Here is a 14,111-nt window from a genome sequence, read left to right on the forward strand (position 1 = left end):
AGTAGTTAGTAATCAGTAGAAGAAGTGTAGAGCCCCTTCAATAGAAAAGAAAGTCTACAGAAATTTGGGGAAATTTGAAGAAGGAAGACTAAGAATCAGAAATGCTCCAAAGGGGAATTCGTAACGCTCAACTGACTTGTTAATCATCTTAAGAGACCCTCCTCCATCGCTATATAAATTCAAAAGCAAGAAGAAAGGAGCAGATCTTATCAGTCCTTCTTTAGCTTTCTGGCCATGGCCATGGCCATGTTCCCCTCTGTAATCTCATCTCATCTCTTCATGTTCTTCTTATTAATCTTTGTCTTCTCTTCCTTCGTCTTCTTCTTCTTCATGGTACCCGTCTCCTCTTCTTCTACTAGATTCTATCAAAGCTCTAGGATTTCTAGAACTACACAACACCTCAGACGCATCAATAAACCTCCCATTTCAAGCATTCTGGTAGGTTATAGCCATGGGAGAAGCTTCTTCTTCTTCTTCTTCTTCTTCTTCTTCTTCTTTTATCTTTTCCCTTCAAGCTTAATTTCAAGGTTGCTTTCTTTTCATCGTTTGCTTCTTTGTGTTATAATTAACGCTTTTCTTGCCGTTTCTGCTTCTTCTTTGTTGCTCATCTGTTGCAGAGCCCAGACGGAGACTTGATTGACTGTGTTCTGCTTTCTCATCAGCCAGCCTTTGATCATCCAAAGCTCAAGGACCACAAAATTCAGGTATGCACCGTCTGCTTTTCTGAAATGTTGCATTGTTGCACCAAACTTTTGGTATCATAATGTCGTGATTTTTTTGGGGGGTGCAATTATGTGTTGCTATGTTGTGATTCTTGGACTGTTTCTTTTGCTATTTCTTGCTGGTTTTTGTGGTGTTTCTTTGGCACCATTTCAGCTTTCTTGCTTTTTTATGCTTTTTTAAGCTTTTTTAAGCTTTTCTTGGTGTGTATGTGTGTGTGTTTCACTGTTCTGGAGCTTTTTTCATGCTTTCTTCTTCTTCTTCTTCACTTCTGTTATTCTTCTTCTTGGTGCCACCAGCTTGAGCCTCCTCCATTACCTTATGGCATGAGGAGAAAGAGAGGGCCATTGAATCTAGAAGCTTCCGGAACCGACCGTCGGGACGGCCCAATGTCCGGTTTCACACCACAGCTCTGGCACCAGACGGACGAGCGCTGCCCGCACGGGACCATCCCGATACGGAGGACCAAGGAAGAAGACTTGCTTCGGGTCTCCGAAATGTCTCACTTCGGGAAAAAGAAGCATCGGCCTGCCCGACCGCGCCGTCCATTCTCGGTCGGGCTCCGGAATTCTCTCAATGAGAACCGACACCAGGTGTGAACACACACACACACACACTTAAGTTCTTCTATAGACACACACACACACATCTACATATATGATCAAATTCAATGTGACTAAGCAAGTGTCGAGCGAGAAAGTGTCGAGAAACAAATGCAATTATTTCCCTCCTTGCAGCATGCCATTGTTTATGCCCAAGGGGAGAACTATTATGGTGCAAAAGCCATAATCAATGTGTGGCACCCATCCATTGAAGCTTCCGATGAGTTTAGCCTCTCCCAACTCTGGCTATTGGCCGGCTCCTTTGAAGGTGACCTCAACAGCATTGAAGCTGGATGGCAGGTATGCTTGAAAAAGAGAGAGAGAGAAGGCAGCCATTTCAAAAACCTCCCATTTCATTTCGGGTTTCGGGTTCTCACACATTTTTGGGGGGGGGCTCGAATGTTTAGGTTATCCCGGACCTCTATGGCGATAACAACACGCGCTTGTTCACGTATTGGACGGTAAGTTTGTTCATTCATCTCATTGTCACATGTTCTTATTAAAACTCGTGTATTTAGGACGGTTTGAGGGGGCAACTTCTACAAAGCCAATGCCACTTTATGTAGCGATTTCCTAGAATTGACCAATTGTGGGGACACAAGGTTAGGTTAGGTTTCATGTGTGTTTGGCTTCATGTTCTTGGGTGATTTTTTACGTGGTGTGAATATCACAACCTAACAAAACCTTTGAGTGTCTCTACTTTTGGCTATGATATACTTGTACATGTATATAAGTTCATGGGTTGAATGGTAGGATACCTCGATCATCTTGACTTTATGATTTAACTTGACCTCACGTTACTAATAATAATTGTACATCTTTATACTCCTTTCCAGAGTGATGCATATCAAGGAACCGGATGCTACAACTTGCTATGCTCAGGGTTTGTGCAAATTAGTGAGCAAATTGCATTGGGTGCAACTATCTCCCCAGTGTCTACTTACGACAACAAACAATATGACATTGACATTCTCATATGGAAGGTAAATTACCACAAAACCAACCAAATTCTTTCTGGTGCCCATGTCATATCATCACGATTCATATCCCTTTTTTTAGGATCCCAAAGCGGGTGATTGGTGGATGTCATTTGGAGAAAACCATGTATTAGGTTATTGGCCTTCAAGTTTGTTTACATACTTAGCCGACTCGGCAACTATGGTGGAATGGGGAGGTGAGGTAGTGAATTCTGGTACCGAAGGCCGGCACACAGCCACCCAAATGGGGAGCGGACATTTCCCTTCGGAAGGGTTTGGCCAAGCTGCGTATTTCTCAAACTTGCAAGTAGTTGATGCCAATAACAACCTTAGGTCACCAGATAGGATTGACACATTTGCCGAGAACTCCGCTTGTTATGATGTTCAAGATGGATACAATAGAGAATGGGGATATTACTTCTACTTTGGAGGGCCGGGATTGAATGAGGGATGCCCTTAGGAGACAGAGTGAGAAGAAAAAAGGTACAAAGGTGGGTAGGGGGGGTTTGTACGTGTTGATTTAAGCTTTTTGTAAACGTGGCATTCATAACATGGTGTACTGGTGATAATGTATATAGCATTGCACGTTTCCTCAACATACAAAGTGAAGGCAACAAAAACAAAAGCAAAGATAAAAAACAATGGTGAGGATTTTCACCATTCGACATTGAGGTGGCTCATGCATGTATATTCCAAAGACACGACACATTGAATCTAACAAGTAGAATGCAACCCTAATCTTGCTTCTTGTTAGATTTAGTGGTGATTATAGGCGAAGATCGTCGTATAGCAAACTCAACAATGTGACGCAAAGCTGATTCTAATAATGCATTAGCTAGTTGATATATGAGCAAAAACTCTTAAGCATGACTTGTTTTAAAGTCAAATGTAAACGCAATCTTCTTAATGTCTCATCACCCAACACCATTCATTCTCATCAGGTCAAATGCTTTTTTTTTACGTTTTGCTTTCTTTAGCCTTTTGCCTTTCCCCAAAAATGTTCAAAGATAAAGATGTCAAAAAAGCACCGCCTGTGAATAATCTCTCTCTCTCTCTCTCTCAAACAAAATATAAAGACAAAAAACTAAAGGATAAAAAAGGTATAATTTCAATGTTGTACAAATGAGGACATTTGTTTTTTGGTTGGATACATACATATGCATGTATGTATATATGTGTGTACGTGCGTACATACATGTTCATTGTTTTGTACTCATTCATCATGTTTTGATTCTTGGGTAACATCATGTCTTCAACACATATTGTACATTTGTATATGATTATCATAGTGCATGTCACATGGATGCAATCTCTCTCTCTCTCTCTCTCTCTCTCTCTCTGTATATATATATATATATATGTAATTAGCTTACCCTAGCGGTCAATCGTTTACACTACTATCAACACATCTCTCTCTCCCCACCCAATTTGACCCTACATTCTCGAATCTAGAGATAGAGTGATTGATGGGATGTGATGAGTCCAATATCTTAGATTGACTAGATGGGGTTAATTCAGTGGGCTAGAACAAGGTTTAACATCAATTATCTAGTATCATATTCCATTTATCCATGGATCATATAATATCTTCACCCTTGTCACACATGCAATTTCCTTATTGTGTGTGGCTCTCCTGTTTACCCTATACCCTATACCATAGATTTTTTTGTTAGATCACCTTCTATGTGCACGCATGATGATTGTTTGGCATGCCTTATTCTGATTTCACACCCATGAAAAGAAATGATTCCAAGTGCACATGAATGAGCATAGGACATTGATTCATTCAACCCCTTTGTGATTCCAAGTAACTCAACCCCATCAAACAGTTATATTGATCACCTTCTATGTGTATGTATGTTTGTGCACGCATGATTGTTTGTTTGGCATGCCTTATTCTGATTTCACACCCATGAAAAGAAATGATGAGTATAATTGTTTGATGGGGTTGAGTTACTTGGAATCACAAAGGTGTTGAATGAATCAATGTCCTATGCTCATTCATGTGCACTTGGAATCATTAAGGTGTTGAAAGAATCAATGTCCTATGCTCATACATATGCGTGCTTGTACCCATGATCTTACTTTTTGCATTCTAAAAGATTTAGCATGCCACTAGAAACAAGGTTAGGCAACTATCCAATCCTTTGTAATCAAAAGATATTGTTGATCCAACTAGGTAGTAAAGAAACCAAGTTTAGTGCTAGAATTTACAATTTCAATGCATGGGTTCCTTCTTACCCCTAAACCCTACTTTTTGGGGTTCTATTGAGGAGAGTTGATATTTTTGTCAACATTCCTCTAATCTAACATATGTATATTCTAAATTGGCCTTGACGGAATTCTAAAGAAAAGGATATAAAATTTGCTCTCTCTGTAAACAAGACATTCACGTTGTTTAAGAGAGCATCTATGCTATGACCTCTTTCTCGAGGAAGTTGACTTTAGTACCGTGGTGAGAGTAGCTTATGATGAAGTCAATAAATGAGTATTCTACAATTTGGCTACATTTTAACGTATGAGGAAGTTGGTAAATGAACATTCTAGGATAAACCTCAAATTAATGCACCTCTCAATAACATCAACATATCTAGCAATGTAATGTGTTTTTTTCCCCCAAAAAGAAGCTACTTTCCTATTAGTTAGGAGAGATTATTACAGAAAGACTATACAAGCTGGCTTATACGTAAATCGAATATTGAAAGGTTGTAGGTATGTCTAAAAGATCTTGTTGAGCTCATTTGCATCATTGCAATTTGCAGTGGAACACTTTGTTCTAGTTCTTCAATTGTTCCAATTTGTGAATGACATTAAAATAGTGTTAAGAACACATCACCTCTAAAAGCCCAATCTGAAAGAGTTATTTTTATACATCATATAAGAGATTTCAACATTCCCTAAATTATTGTGCATGGATTCTAGAGTTGCATGATTAAATGCATCAATATTATGGTGTTGTAGGATGTGGGTTCAAGTCTCAAGTAATAGAAGCTCGTTATAAAACGTCAACAAATTTATGGTGTAAGATCGTGCACACTAAGATAAAATTTCTTTAATCACAATGCGCCTACGTAACAAAAAACAATAAAAAAACAAAGACTATATAAAAAAAGAGCATAGCATAATAATTTCATGTGTTTCTAAAAACTATAGCTATTAGGAAAAGCATAAAGCATGTGCATTACAAGTTTCCTTATTCTGCAATCAACGGTCGAAAAAAACGGAACGTCCTTCTAAAGACAATGTTAATAGCTCTACCAATTACAAGACAGGGAAACTAAGAACAATGATTCAGGTCACATTTTCGAGTTTGTTTGCATGAATTGTTAGTAATATTATTGTCATTCTATTCATTGGTTATGTGGTGGAAAACATTTTTATGTTCGTATAGTCATGCCATTTATTAAACCATGACATTATTTGAATTCTAAATTTTAATGTCTCCACAAAGTATTCTTTATAAATTTGAAGGTGACATTATTAAAATATACATACATGATGGTGGTGTGGTAAGGTTTGTGCTTTGCAACATTATTGTTATGAGCTTAAGTATAGGCCACGGATTTTACAACTTGCTTATTATAAAAGTACTCGTAATTTTTGTAGTATGACATCAGACACACTTACAATTTACTCCTACAACAATGCCTTTACATCATAGAACATTTACATTTGTTTTTTTTACCCAAAACACTAGGAGTGAAAATGATCATGTTGTCCTTTAATACGAATGTTAACAAAGTAATGTTAAAGATAAGAGAGTATTGGGATGAAAGATGATGTGATATTGTTTTTGATGTATTCCAAAGAATTTGTGTTGTAACTTAACGTAATACAATGTGACAAGATGTCATTTCATGATATATAATAACTTATAAGACATCATAACAAGATGAAGTATGACGAGATATAAGGTAATCTGAGAATGTGAAACACGGGAATATGTGATTTCAACTTGTGATATAAACATGACACTACATAGTAAATTACATGTGAAAGCATATACAATACATAAGAGTCATCAGACATTCAACAAATTATTGTGCATAAAGATGGCTTGTATTATATGAGATTCTGAAATTCAAATTCATAAAGATGACAAATAGCGGTAAACCATATTCTTTACAACATTAAAGTGATGGATCAAATATCTAGCAATGGGTTTGATATTGCTTTCAATGTGAATGAAAATTCCTCCTTTCAGTTTTAAGATCATACACACTCTAAAAGAATTGAGTTTTTACAACATTGACATTGACACATTTATAATACGTTGAGTGAATATGAATGCATTTATCTTTAATATGAAATTGCAATATTGTTAGGCATGATCTAGTAAGTTAGAATGAAATGAATAGGATGTAAAGTGATGGCTATTATGTTACTTGGCACTTTCAGTTGATGTATTTCCTGTGTATGATCTAATAAGCTAGAATGAAATGAATGTAGCGTAAAGTGACGAGCGTTACTTTAGCTAGCATTTTCAATTGAGGTATTCCTATTCATTTTATTTTATTGTTAAGTATAGATTGACGAGAAATTGCCAATTTCCAACTTTAAGGATGTCTTCTTTTACAAGGGGGAATGTCTTTGAACCTTGTAAAACATTTGTGTTAGGTGTATTAAGTATGAAGGAATATATTGCCAAATGTTTGGACATATTAAGTAGGTATGTGTATGTGTTATAGGACCATGCAAACCATTGGTATTTAAAAATTATTTCATAAGGAAGAAATAGGCTTATTTTTTAGATGCAATGTTTTTTTCGTGCTTTGTATGTTTGGAAGATGGTGACTGTGCTTGGCTTTTTTTAAAAGATGCATGAACGAGAATTTTCTATTATGGAGGATTCCATCGTAATGAAAATTTGGGGATTGGATGCATTAATAAATTGTGACAAGAAAGCATTGTTTATCATGATTTGATCTTGAGATGAAGATTTGATGATTGATGTAATGGCATTGAGAAGAGATTGAGGCTCATTAGTTAATTTTGATTATGTTTATGATCTTAATTGAGATTGTGATTAAGGGATTCACAAGCTAAGGTGATTAACATACCGAAGTTGTATGTAATTTAAATTATCTTCATACGATAATATTTGATCAATTAGATGTATGTATTTAGGATTATCTTCAATCAACTTAGTAATTCATTCACTATGTTCCAAATCCTTTTAGCAATGTGATTCAACGAGTTGATAGAATAAGGGTTGTGGTTTGTGGAGTGTGTGATAACCCTTATTATATCAACAAATTTGTGGTTCACTACAATTGTCCAATGGGAAATAGATGTCCCTAAGTGCAATGAAAGCCCATGCAACAAGAAAGTGTTCATGAAAGGAGTGTAAGTACCAAGGCCATTGTTTTACCCTCACGTAAAGTGCAAAGTAAAGAGCCAATTCAATAATGGATACGGTTCTACATTGATGGTGTCCCACACGTAATTGGGGGTTAAACCGTGACTATGGTAAATATCACAATCCATAACTCTTTCTTTTGGAAGAACCTTAGTTTGTACCATTTGTCTATGTGTGCTTGTCCTCAACAAGAATAATTATTTGGTTGTATATCAACCCACTATTTTGGTTTTAGATGTCTACATCTAGCAATGACAAATCTACTAAAGAACTTATACATGTTTGCATGTTTGGATTGTCATCATGTGCAACATATACCCTTTTTATTGTTACCCTTTACATTAATACTTATATATATATATATATTTATTTATTTATTTATTTATTTTATTTTTCCAAAAAAAACTCTTTCGATTAGTTATAAAATTTTACAAATGAGATCATCATGTACAAATCCCTATAGGGACGCGATAGTTCCATCTTATGTGGATGCCCACCGACTCAAGAAAGGGAGAGGACGACCATTGTTGGATGACGGTTATTCGTTGTCTTTCAACTCCATCGGAGCCGCCCTTGAGGCCATTATATTGGCTCTTTAGAATGGCTACAATTTCACTCCATATCTCTTGCAGTAACATTGTTGGATGCGCGGTTTGGTTGGAGAAGACCCATCTACACTGTTGTTTCCATAGAATCCAGAGAGTTATTGGCCTGACCAATTCCAACACAACTTGAGATTTGTCATTAAGAGGAGTTGAGTGGACATTGCCGCTAGTGGAGAAAAAAATCTCGTGCTTTTATCACCAAAGTCATGCCCTCCTCCTAATGCTCGTATCTGTCAACTGGGGTCTGCCATGATAGCCAACATATATTTCCCCACTTGATTGAGCCTTGCACCTGACATAATTGCAACAAGCGGCCAACCCCCCGCCATATTCGATGGGACGCTCAGCAGTCCCACAGAGCGTGTCGTATTGATTCTACTGCATTTGGGCACTCTACACAATTAGGAGAGCTAAGGTTCCCACGTTGCCATGCTCCCACCGATAGTGACTTATGTATTAATAGCCATTGGACCGTGGTAATTCACCTCGCGTGTTGTTGTTTCCAGATTTTCAGCCAAAACTTGGTGATAATTGTGTGAGGAACTTGATATGTGTGCCAAACCTTTGCAATAGCCAGCTCTCGGGCGGTTTGAGCAGCTAGAATGTGGCGACCCAATCTAGTTATCCAACTAATATTATATTTATCCAACTAATAGTTATCACAATTTTATGTTGTCTCATTTCTTAGTTTGATGTATGTAATGGATTTTATAACACCTTGTTTCTCTTTCTTTTGTTATGTTGGGCATTTGAGTCATCCCTCCTTATTAGCCCCTCTCGAATTGATGTCGTGGGTGATCACCAAGGGTATTCTAACTTACCATTACCACTAGCCCAATTTCAATGCCTACACAATAATCATATACCAATTCAAATAATTAAATTGGACAATATATAGGTCATGAGCAAGAGGACCACAACGGTCACTTAATCAACTATATTGTTGACCCAAACCTCTTGCATTCACCTTTTCTTGAGCATTCCATGTTCTGACGATAATTTGCATGGTTGTTGCTTAATAAGCCTTACTCCTTAATTCCCTATGTTGCAATCTATGATGTAAGGGTGTCATTCCACCATTCTCCTTATAAAAAAACATACTAGCTAGTTCACCATATTGGTTGCTCGCATACATTCAACACTCTATCACACACACACACACACACACACACACACACACACCTTTCACAAAGTTTCCCTCTCTTTGTTGCACTGTTTTCCTTCTCCCAAAACATACTAGCTAGTTTACCACAATGCTCACTCACATACATTCAACGCTCAATCACATACATGCCATTCAAAAAATTCTTTCCCTCTCTTATACACAATCTACATATTGTGTAGTACACCAAACCTAGACTAGAAAAGATGAAGAGAATAAAATACGGAAGTATATCACAATTGACAATGAGAAATTTTATAAACTTTACAATTGAAGCTCGCCCTTCATTGGTACAACGATCAATATTTATATTCTTTGGTGGGCATGGTGTTTAATGGGCAAAAGGGTTCGGCCATAAAGAATGGTCAAGATCCAAGATGTGTTCCATCATAGTGTCCATACTTCCTTGTTGTCGAACCCTAAACTACCACATTGTCAAACAAAAAATTATGTTGTTGTCAAACCAATTTTTGCATTTAGATAAAGCTATTTGACCTAGGTGGCATTCAATACATGTCAAATTTACATTTTTGTTTGGTGCTCACTTTGACCAAAATCCTAACCTATTGTAAAACTTCATGTTTTCACTTTCATCTCCCTTCATGCATGCCACATAACGAAATTGTTGTGCATGCAAATCATGGAGTGGATCTATGCCATGTCAATTCAAACAAAAAAACTCGTGACATTCCAATCAAGCAAACAAGTCTCTTTGGATCCATTCAAACATGATGTAGTCAATGGCTTGTTGAGCACACCTACCATACTTGTGGTTGGGTTAATGACAAATTTTAAGTGATGTTTCACTAAATCAAATGACTACGTTGACTGCTTCTTTTACACCGGTTGTGGTGGGCTTTGGGCTTGTCAAGTCATTATTCTTCTTCTCATGGTCTAGTTGGTTGCTTCTCCACCAATCGCAATGCCACTCATTGGAAATGTTAATGTTTGACAACAACAACAACAACAAAGGGATATATTTGTCAATGACTACACCCTAAAGATGCTCCTCATCATTGAAGTTACATGTTGTAAGACTAGCGAGTATACCTTTAGGAACAAGGAACCCATAAAGCTTTGGTGGCATTGCATTGAAACAATAAACACAATAATCAATTTATCATATTCCAATTGTACCATAGACCGTAACAATTAAGGTAGCCAAACACCACCTTCTATGCACAGGAGAGAAAAGTTGTTGCTCCTCGAGCAAAATCCTACTAAATGGGGGCCAATCATATCAATTGACTATGCCCAAATTTGTGATGATAACCCCCATATGCTAGCATTATACCAAAAAGTATCTTCCCACATACACATCTCTGCTCTCTCCAAAAATGCACAAGATATTGGTATTGGACGATGGTTGATGTTTTATGTATGTTGTGCTAGATGCATCAGTAATTGGTTGTCTTACTTTATTGTCTTTAAGAGAAAACATATGCATGTGGTAGATTTTGGAGAAACCTAAAGATGAGCAATATGAGAATTATGGTAGCTTAACTCATACGGGCTTGTGTATGCATTGTAAGAATATATATGAATAATCAAACCTAGGAAAGATAGATTGGTGTGGATATCTTTCATATATGGCCTCCTTTACTATTGATTATGTATGCAAAAGGCCTAAAGAATTGTCCATTATAAGGCAATAGATCTGCAACGTATGAAGATCAAAAGGTCAAATGTATGGGGAAGGACACATATGCTTGATTAGGGGATGTTTTAATTGTGCATTGCAATATAGTATGATTTGATTGGGGTGCAAATTGGATCAAAACCTTTATGTAAAGGGGAGATGTAGATAGTTTATGCAAGTGTAGGACTACCATGACCAATCCTCTTATGTGAAGATTGTTTAAATATATAATAAAAGCAAAATTAAGTGCACAAGTTGAGAATGGAAAGGGCATCCAAACAAACAATATTTCAAAAACATCATAGCATCATTGATAATCTTGGTACTCTTTGATTAATAACAGAGTAAACATTTAAAAGGTGCAAGATTGTATTGTAATGTCATAACTTTGACAAATCTTTGGATACATATGCAAGAATTTGAAGTACCACATAAGTAAGTATATGCATGTAAATTCTAATGTGTATATAAAGGTTATCTCGTGTCTTCATAGAGGAGATATAAGTCCACCCACTCTAACCAACTCTCCCTTTTTTTTATGCATCATTGAATTGGAACACATGATTAATGAGTTTGTACAAGGAGGCATTGTGAATATAGCTATATGTAGTTGATGTGCTACATTTGTCATGCATAGATGTACCTTTCAAAAAGCTTTAGATGAACATGAAGGCATTTAAGACATTAACATTGGAAATATAGTTATATGCAATTGACACTGCGTTTTCCCCATACATCAATGTCGTGGTGCTTTCAACAAATACTTTCGAAGATGCACAACATTTTATGCTGCTTGGAAAACATTTGCAATGTATAGTAAGTTTAGTGGCATGTGTTTGTGAGAGGCTAAAGCAAGTCCTACAAATACCCATTTCACCCCACGTTGACAATGGAGGAAGAGAAACTTTGAGGGTATCGCTTACATAGTTTTTTTTTATCAAAACAAAATATCCTTCCATTAGTTTTCAAAAAACCTATCAGGTACAAACTACAAAATAGATGGAAAAGAAGAGAAAAAAGACTATCCCAATGGCTAGCCATGGATCCTTCATTTAACTAAGATCCAAGTCAACATCTAATTTGATTTCAGTATGACTACCCATTCTCCTATGTTGCCACTTGCTTTCAACATACCCGAAAATGTCATCATAATAATTAGAGACCTTTGCACAGGCATTGAAGGATAGAGTTGTATAGCATCCCCATTCTTATCCTACTTAATATATCCCAATAACATGGCAAGACATTGTACCATATCTCCCCGAATCATGTGCGATAAATGGAGACCTTCAACTTGCCTTCATTATAAACGAATTTGCAAGTCTTCTTCTAAAGGAGTCATTCAATATGGTCATATGAATGCCTTTTCTTGGATCATTTTAATATCCTTCTATTCTCTTCAACCCCAAGTTGCTTTTAGGGTATCGCTTACATAGTTAAGCAAATACATAATGTTAGTGATGAAGCATTTGCTTCTTGAGTTAAGAGGACTTAATGAGAGTTGAACAAACCTCCTTCTAGGTTCTAATCTAAAGTTCTAAGTTTCATTCAAATCAAGTTGACAAAAGTCCTTTAACCCTACCTCAAAAAATGTAAAACAAACATGATGCATATAAAGTCTGTCTATAAGGACAAACCATGCATCATGTTCAATAATAAGTCACCAAAATTGATAGAGGCTCTTGTTACCTTGTGACCTTTTGGTTCCCTCGAAGTACAAATGAAACAAGTATGCCATTCATCACTTGGAATCAAGAAAAAGAATTATGATGCATTTGTGAGGCACATAGGATGAATTAAATATTGGGTTCTCAAGAAATCTATTTGGCAATTTGAAACATAAATGTTTATCTAAGTTTACTTGGAAAGAGTTTGAAAATGTCCAAAAATGTTTTCTTATGAGGTTTCTTCAACTCAAGACACAAATTCAACACACACTCCTATTTCTTGATATCAAGTCACTTCCAATTGAAGTCATGCTACAAAAGCTAAAACATTAGTTGCAAGTCCATCAATAATAGAATTTACATTGGTGGGGAATGTAGCCAAGACATATTCCGTATGGGTCTCCAAGATGGGTAGAGTCGTCATACTACTGTCACCCAAATCAAGGCTTAATTTAACCGCTCTTTTTAAAAGACAAGAATGCAAACGAAAAATGTCTCTTGAATATGCTTCTCGTCCCAGTGGTTTGTGATCAACCTCACTCCTTGCCTCTATCTCACAAATATTATGGCATGATTTGCACATTTTGATAATTCATTCTGTTCTTAACACTACACCATATTACAAAAATATCATGTGTTGTGACTGGGAGAATATTTATATGACAATAATAGGCGACAAAATTCTTTCTTGTTTTAGATGAAACTACTACTGAGAGCATTACGAGTCTCTGAATGATTTTATCTCATTCATTTGGTGTGACCGCTCTAAAAGCTACAACTTGTTTGAAAGTTCGTGTTACCTTTTCACTTACCATTCACATTATGTCCATTTTTCTAGAGTTGGGTAAGAAAGGAGAGGTATTGTGAGCAAGCTGATGTAGTAGACATGTCATGAATGTCTAGGGTGAAAAATATATCAAATAAAGTCCGGTCATGATAAAAATGCCCAAGTCTAGAGACGGATCAACAAAGTTTAGATGTGAGGAGGGGGAGATGTCATGGGGAATGGAGTTCGAGAAGGCATTATTGATTCGAATGGCTACAAGCTATAGGCCCTGAAACAATGTCTACGAAACTAGGGACTAGAGTGAGTTCAGAACGAGTGTCCTAGTCTTAACTCGAAGCTTGAGAAATTTCAGAAATTAGAGAGCAGAACGAGCTCAAAAAAGAAAAGAACCTGTGTCCGCCCGATCCGAAATTGTTGTGCTGATTTGATAATTGTTATGGTGATTCTATATGTAGTGTGTGGATTGGCAATAGCCCATACACATACACATACACACTTCTAACTTTTGTCTTTTATAACTACATAGTGTCCCACACAACTTTGTGTCTCAAATATGTATGTGGACACTCACACTCACACTCACTCTCTCTATT

General features: G+C 36.7%; 1 protein-coding gene across 1 annotated transcript; it reads left to right on the forward strand.

The window, feature by feature from the left end:
* The first annotated feature begins 219 nt into the window (after positions 1–219).
* Positions 220–3,233, forward strand: LOC147851150 (protein neprosin-like). The gene is made up of 7 exons (XM_087335530.1): positions 220–438; positions 618–704; positions 1,020–1,313; positions 1,458–1,622; positions 1,730–1,783; positions 2,159–2,305; positions 2,382–3,233. Exons 1-7 carry the CDS (start codon positions 235–237, stop codon positions 2,757–2,759), a joined length of 1,329 nt encoding a protein of 442 aa, XP_087191656.1. The 5' UTR covers positions 220–234; the 3' UTR covers positions 2,760–3,233.
* The last annotated feature ends 10,878 nt before the right edge of the window (positions 3,234–14,111 follow it).

This window comes from Azolla caroliniana, unplaced genomic scaffold (genome assembly GCF_043228905.1).
Source record: "Azolla caroliniana isolate FFs.n. ecotype wild unplaced genomic scaffold, voAzoCaro1.0.p SCAF_20, whole genome shotgun sequence".
In the NCBI taxonomy this organism is placed as follows: Eukaryota; Viridiplantae; Streptophyta; class Polypodiopsida; order Salviniales; family Salviniaceae; genus Azolla; species Azolla caroliniana.

Bases quoted from the DNA above. Each gene is read 5' to 3' on its own strand.
- LOC147851150 (XM_087335530.1), top strand. From the start codon at position 235: ATGGCCATGGCCATGTTCCCCTCTGTAATCTCATCTCATCTCTTCATG. The intron at 1,314-1,457 runs GTGTGAACACAC...CCCTCCTTGCAG, and splicing joins TCAATGAGAACCGACACCAG to CATGCCATTGTTTATGCCCA. The intron at 1,784-2,158 runs GTAAGTTTGTTC...ACTCCTTTCCAG, and splicing joins GCTTGTTCACGTATTGGACG to AGTGATGCATATCAAGGAAC.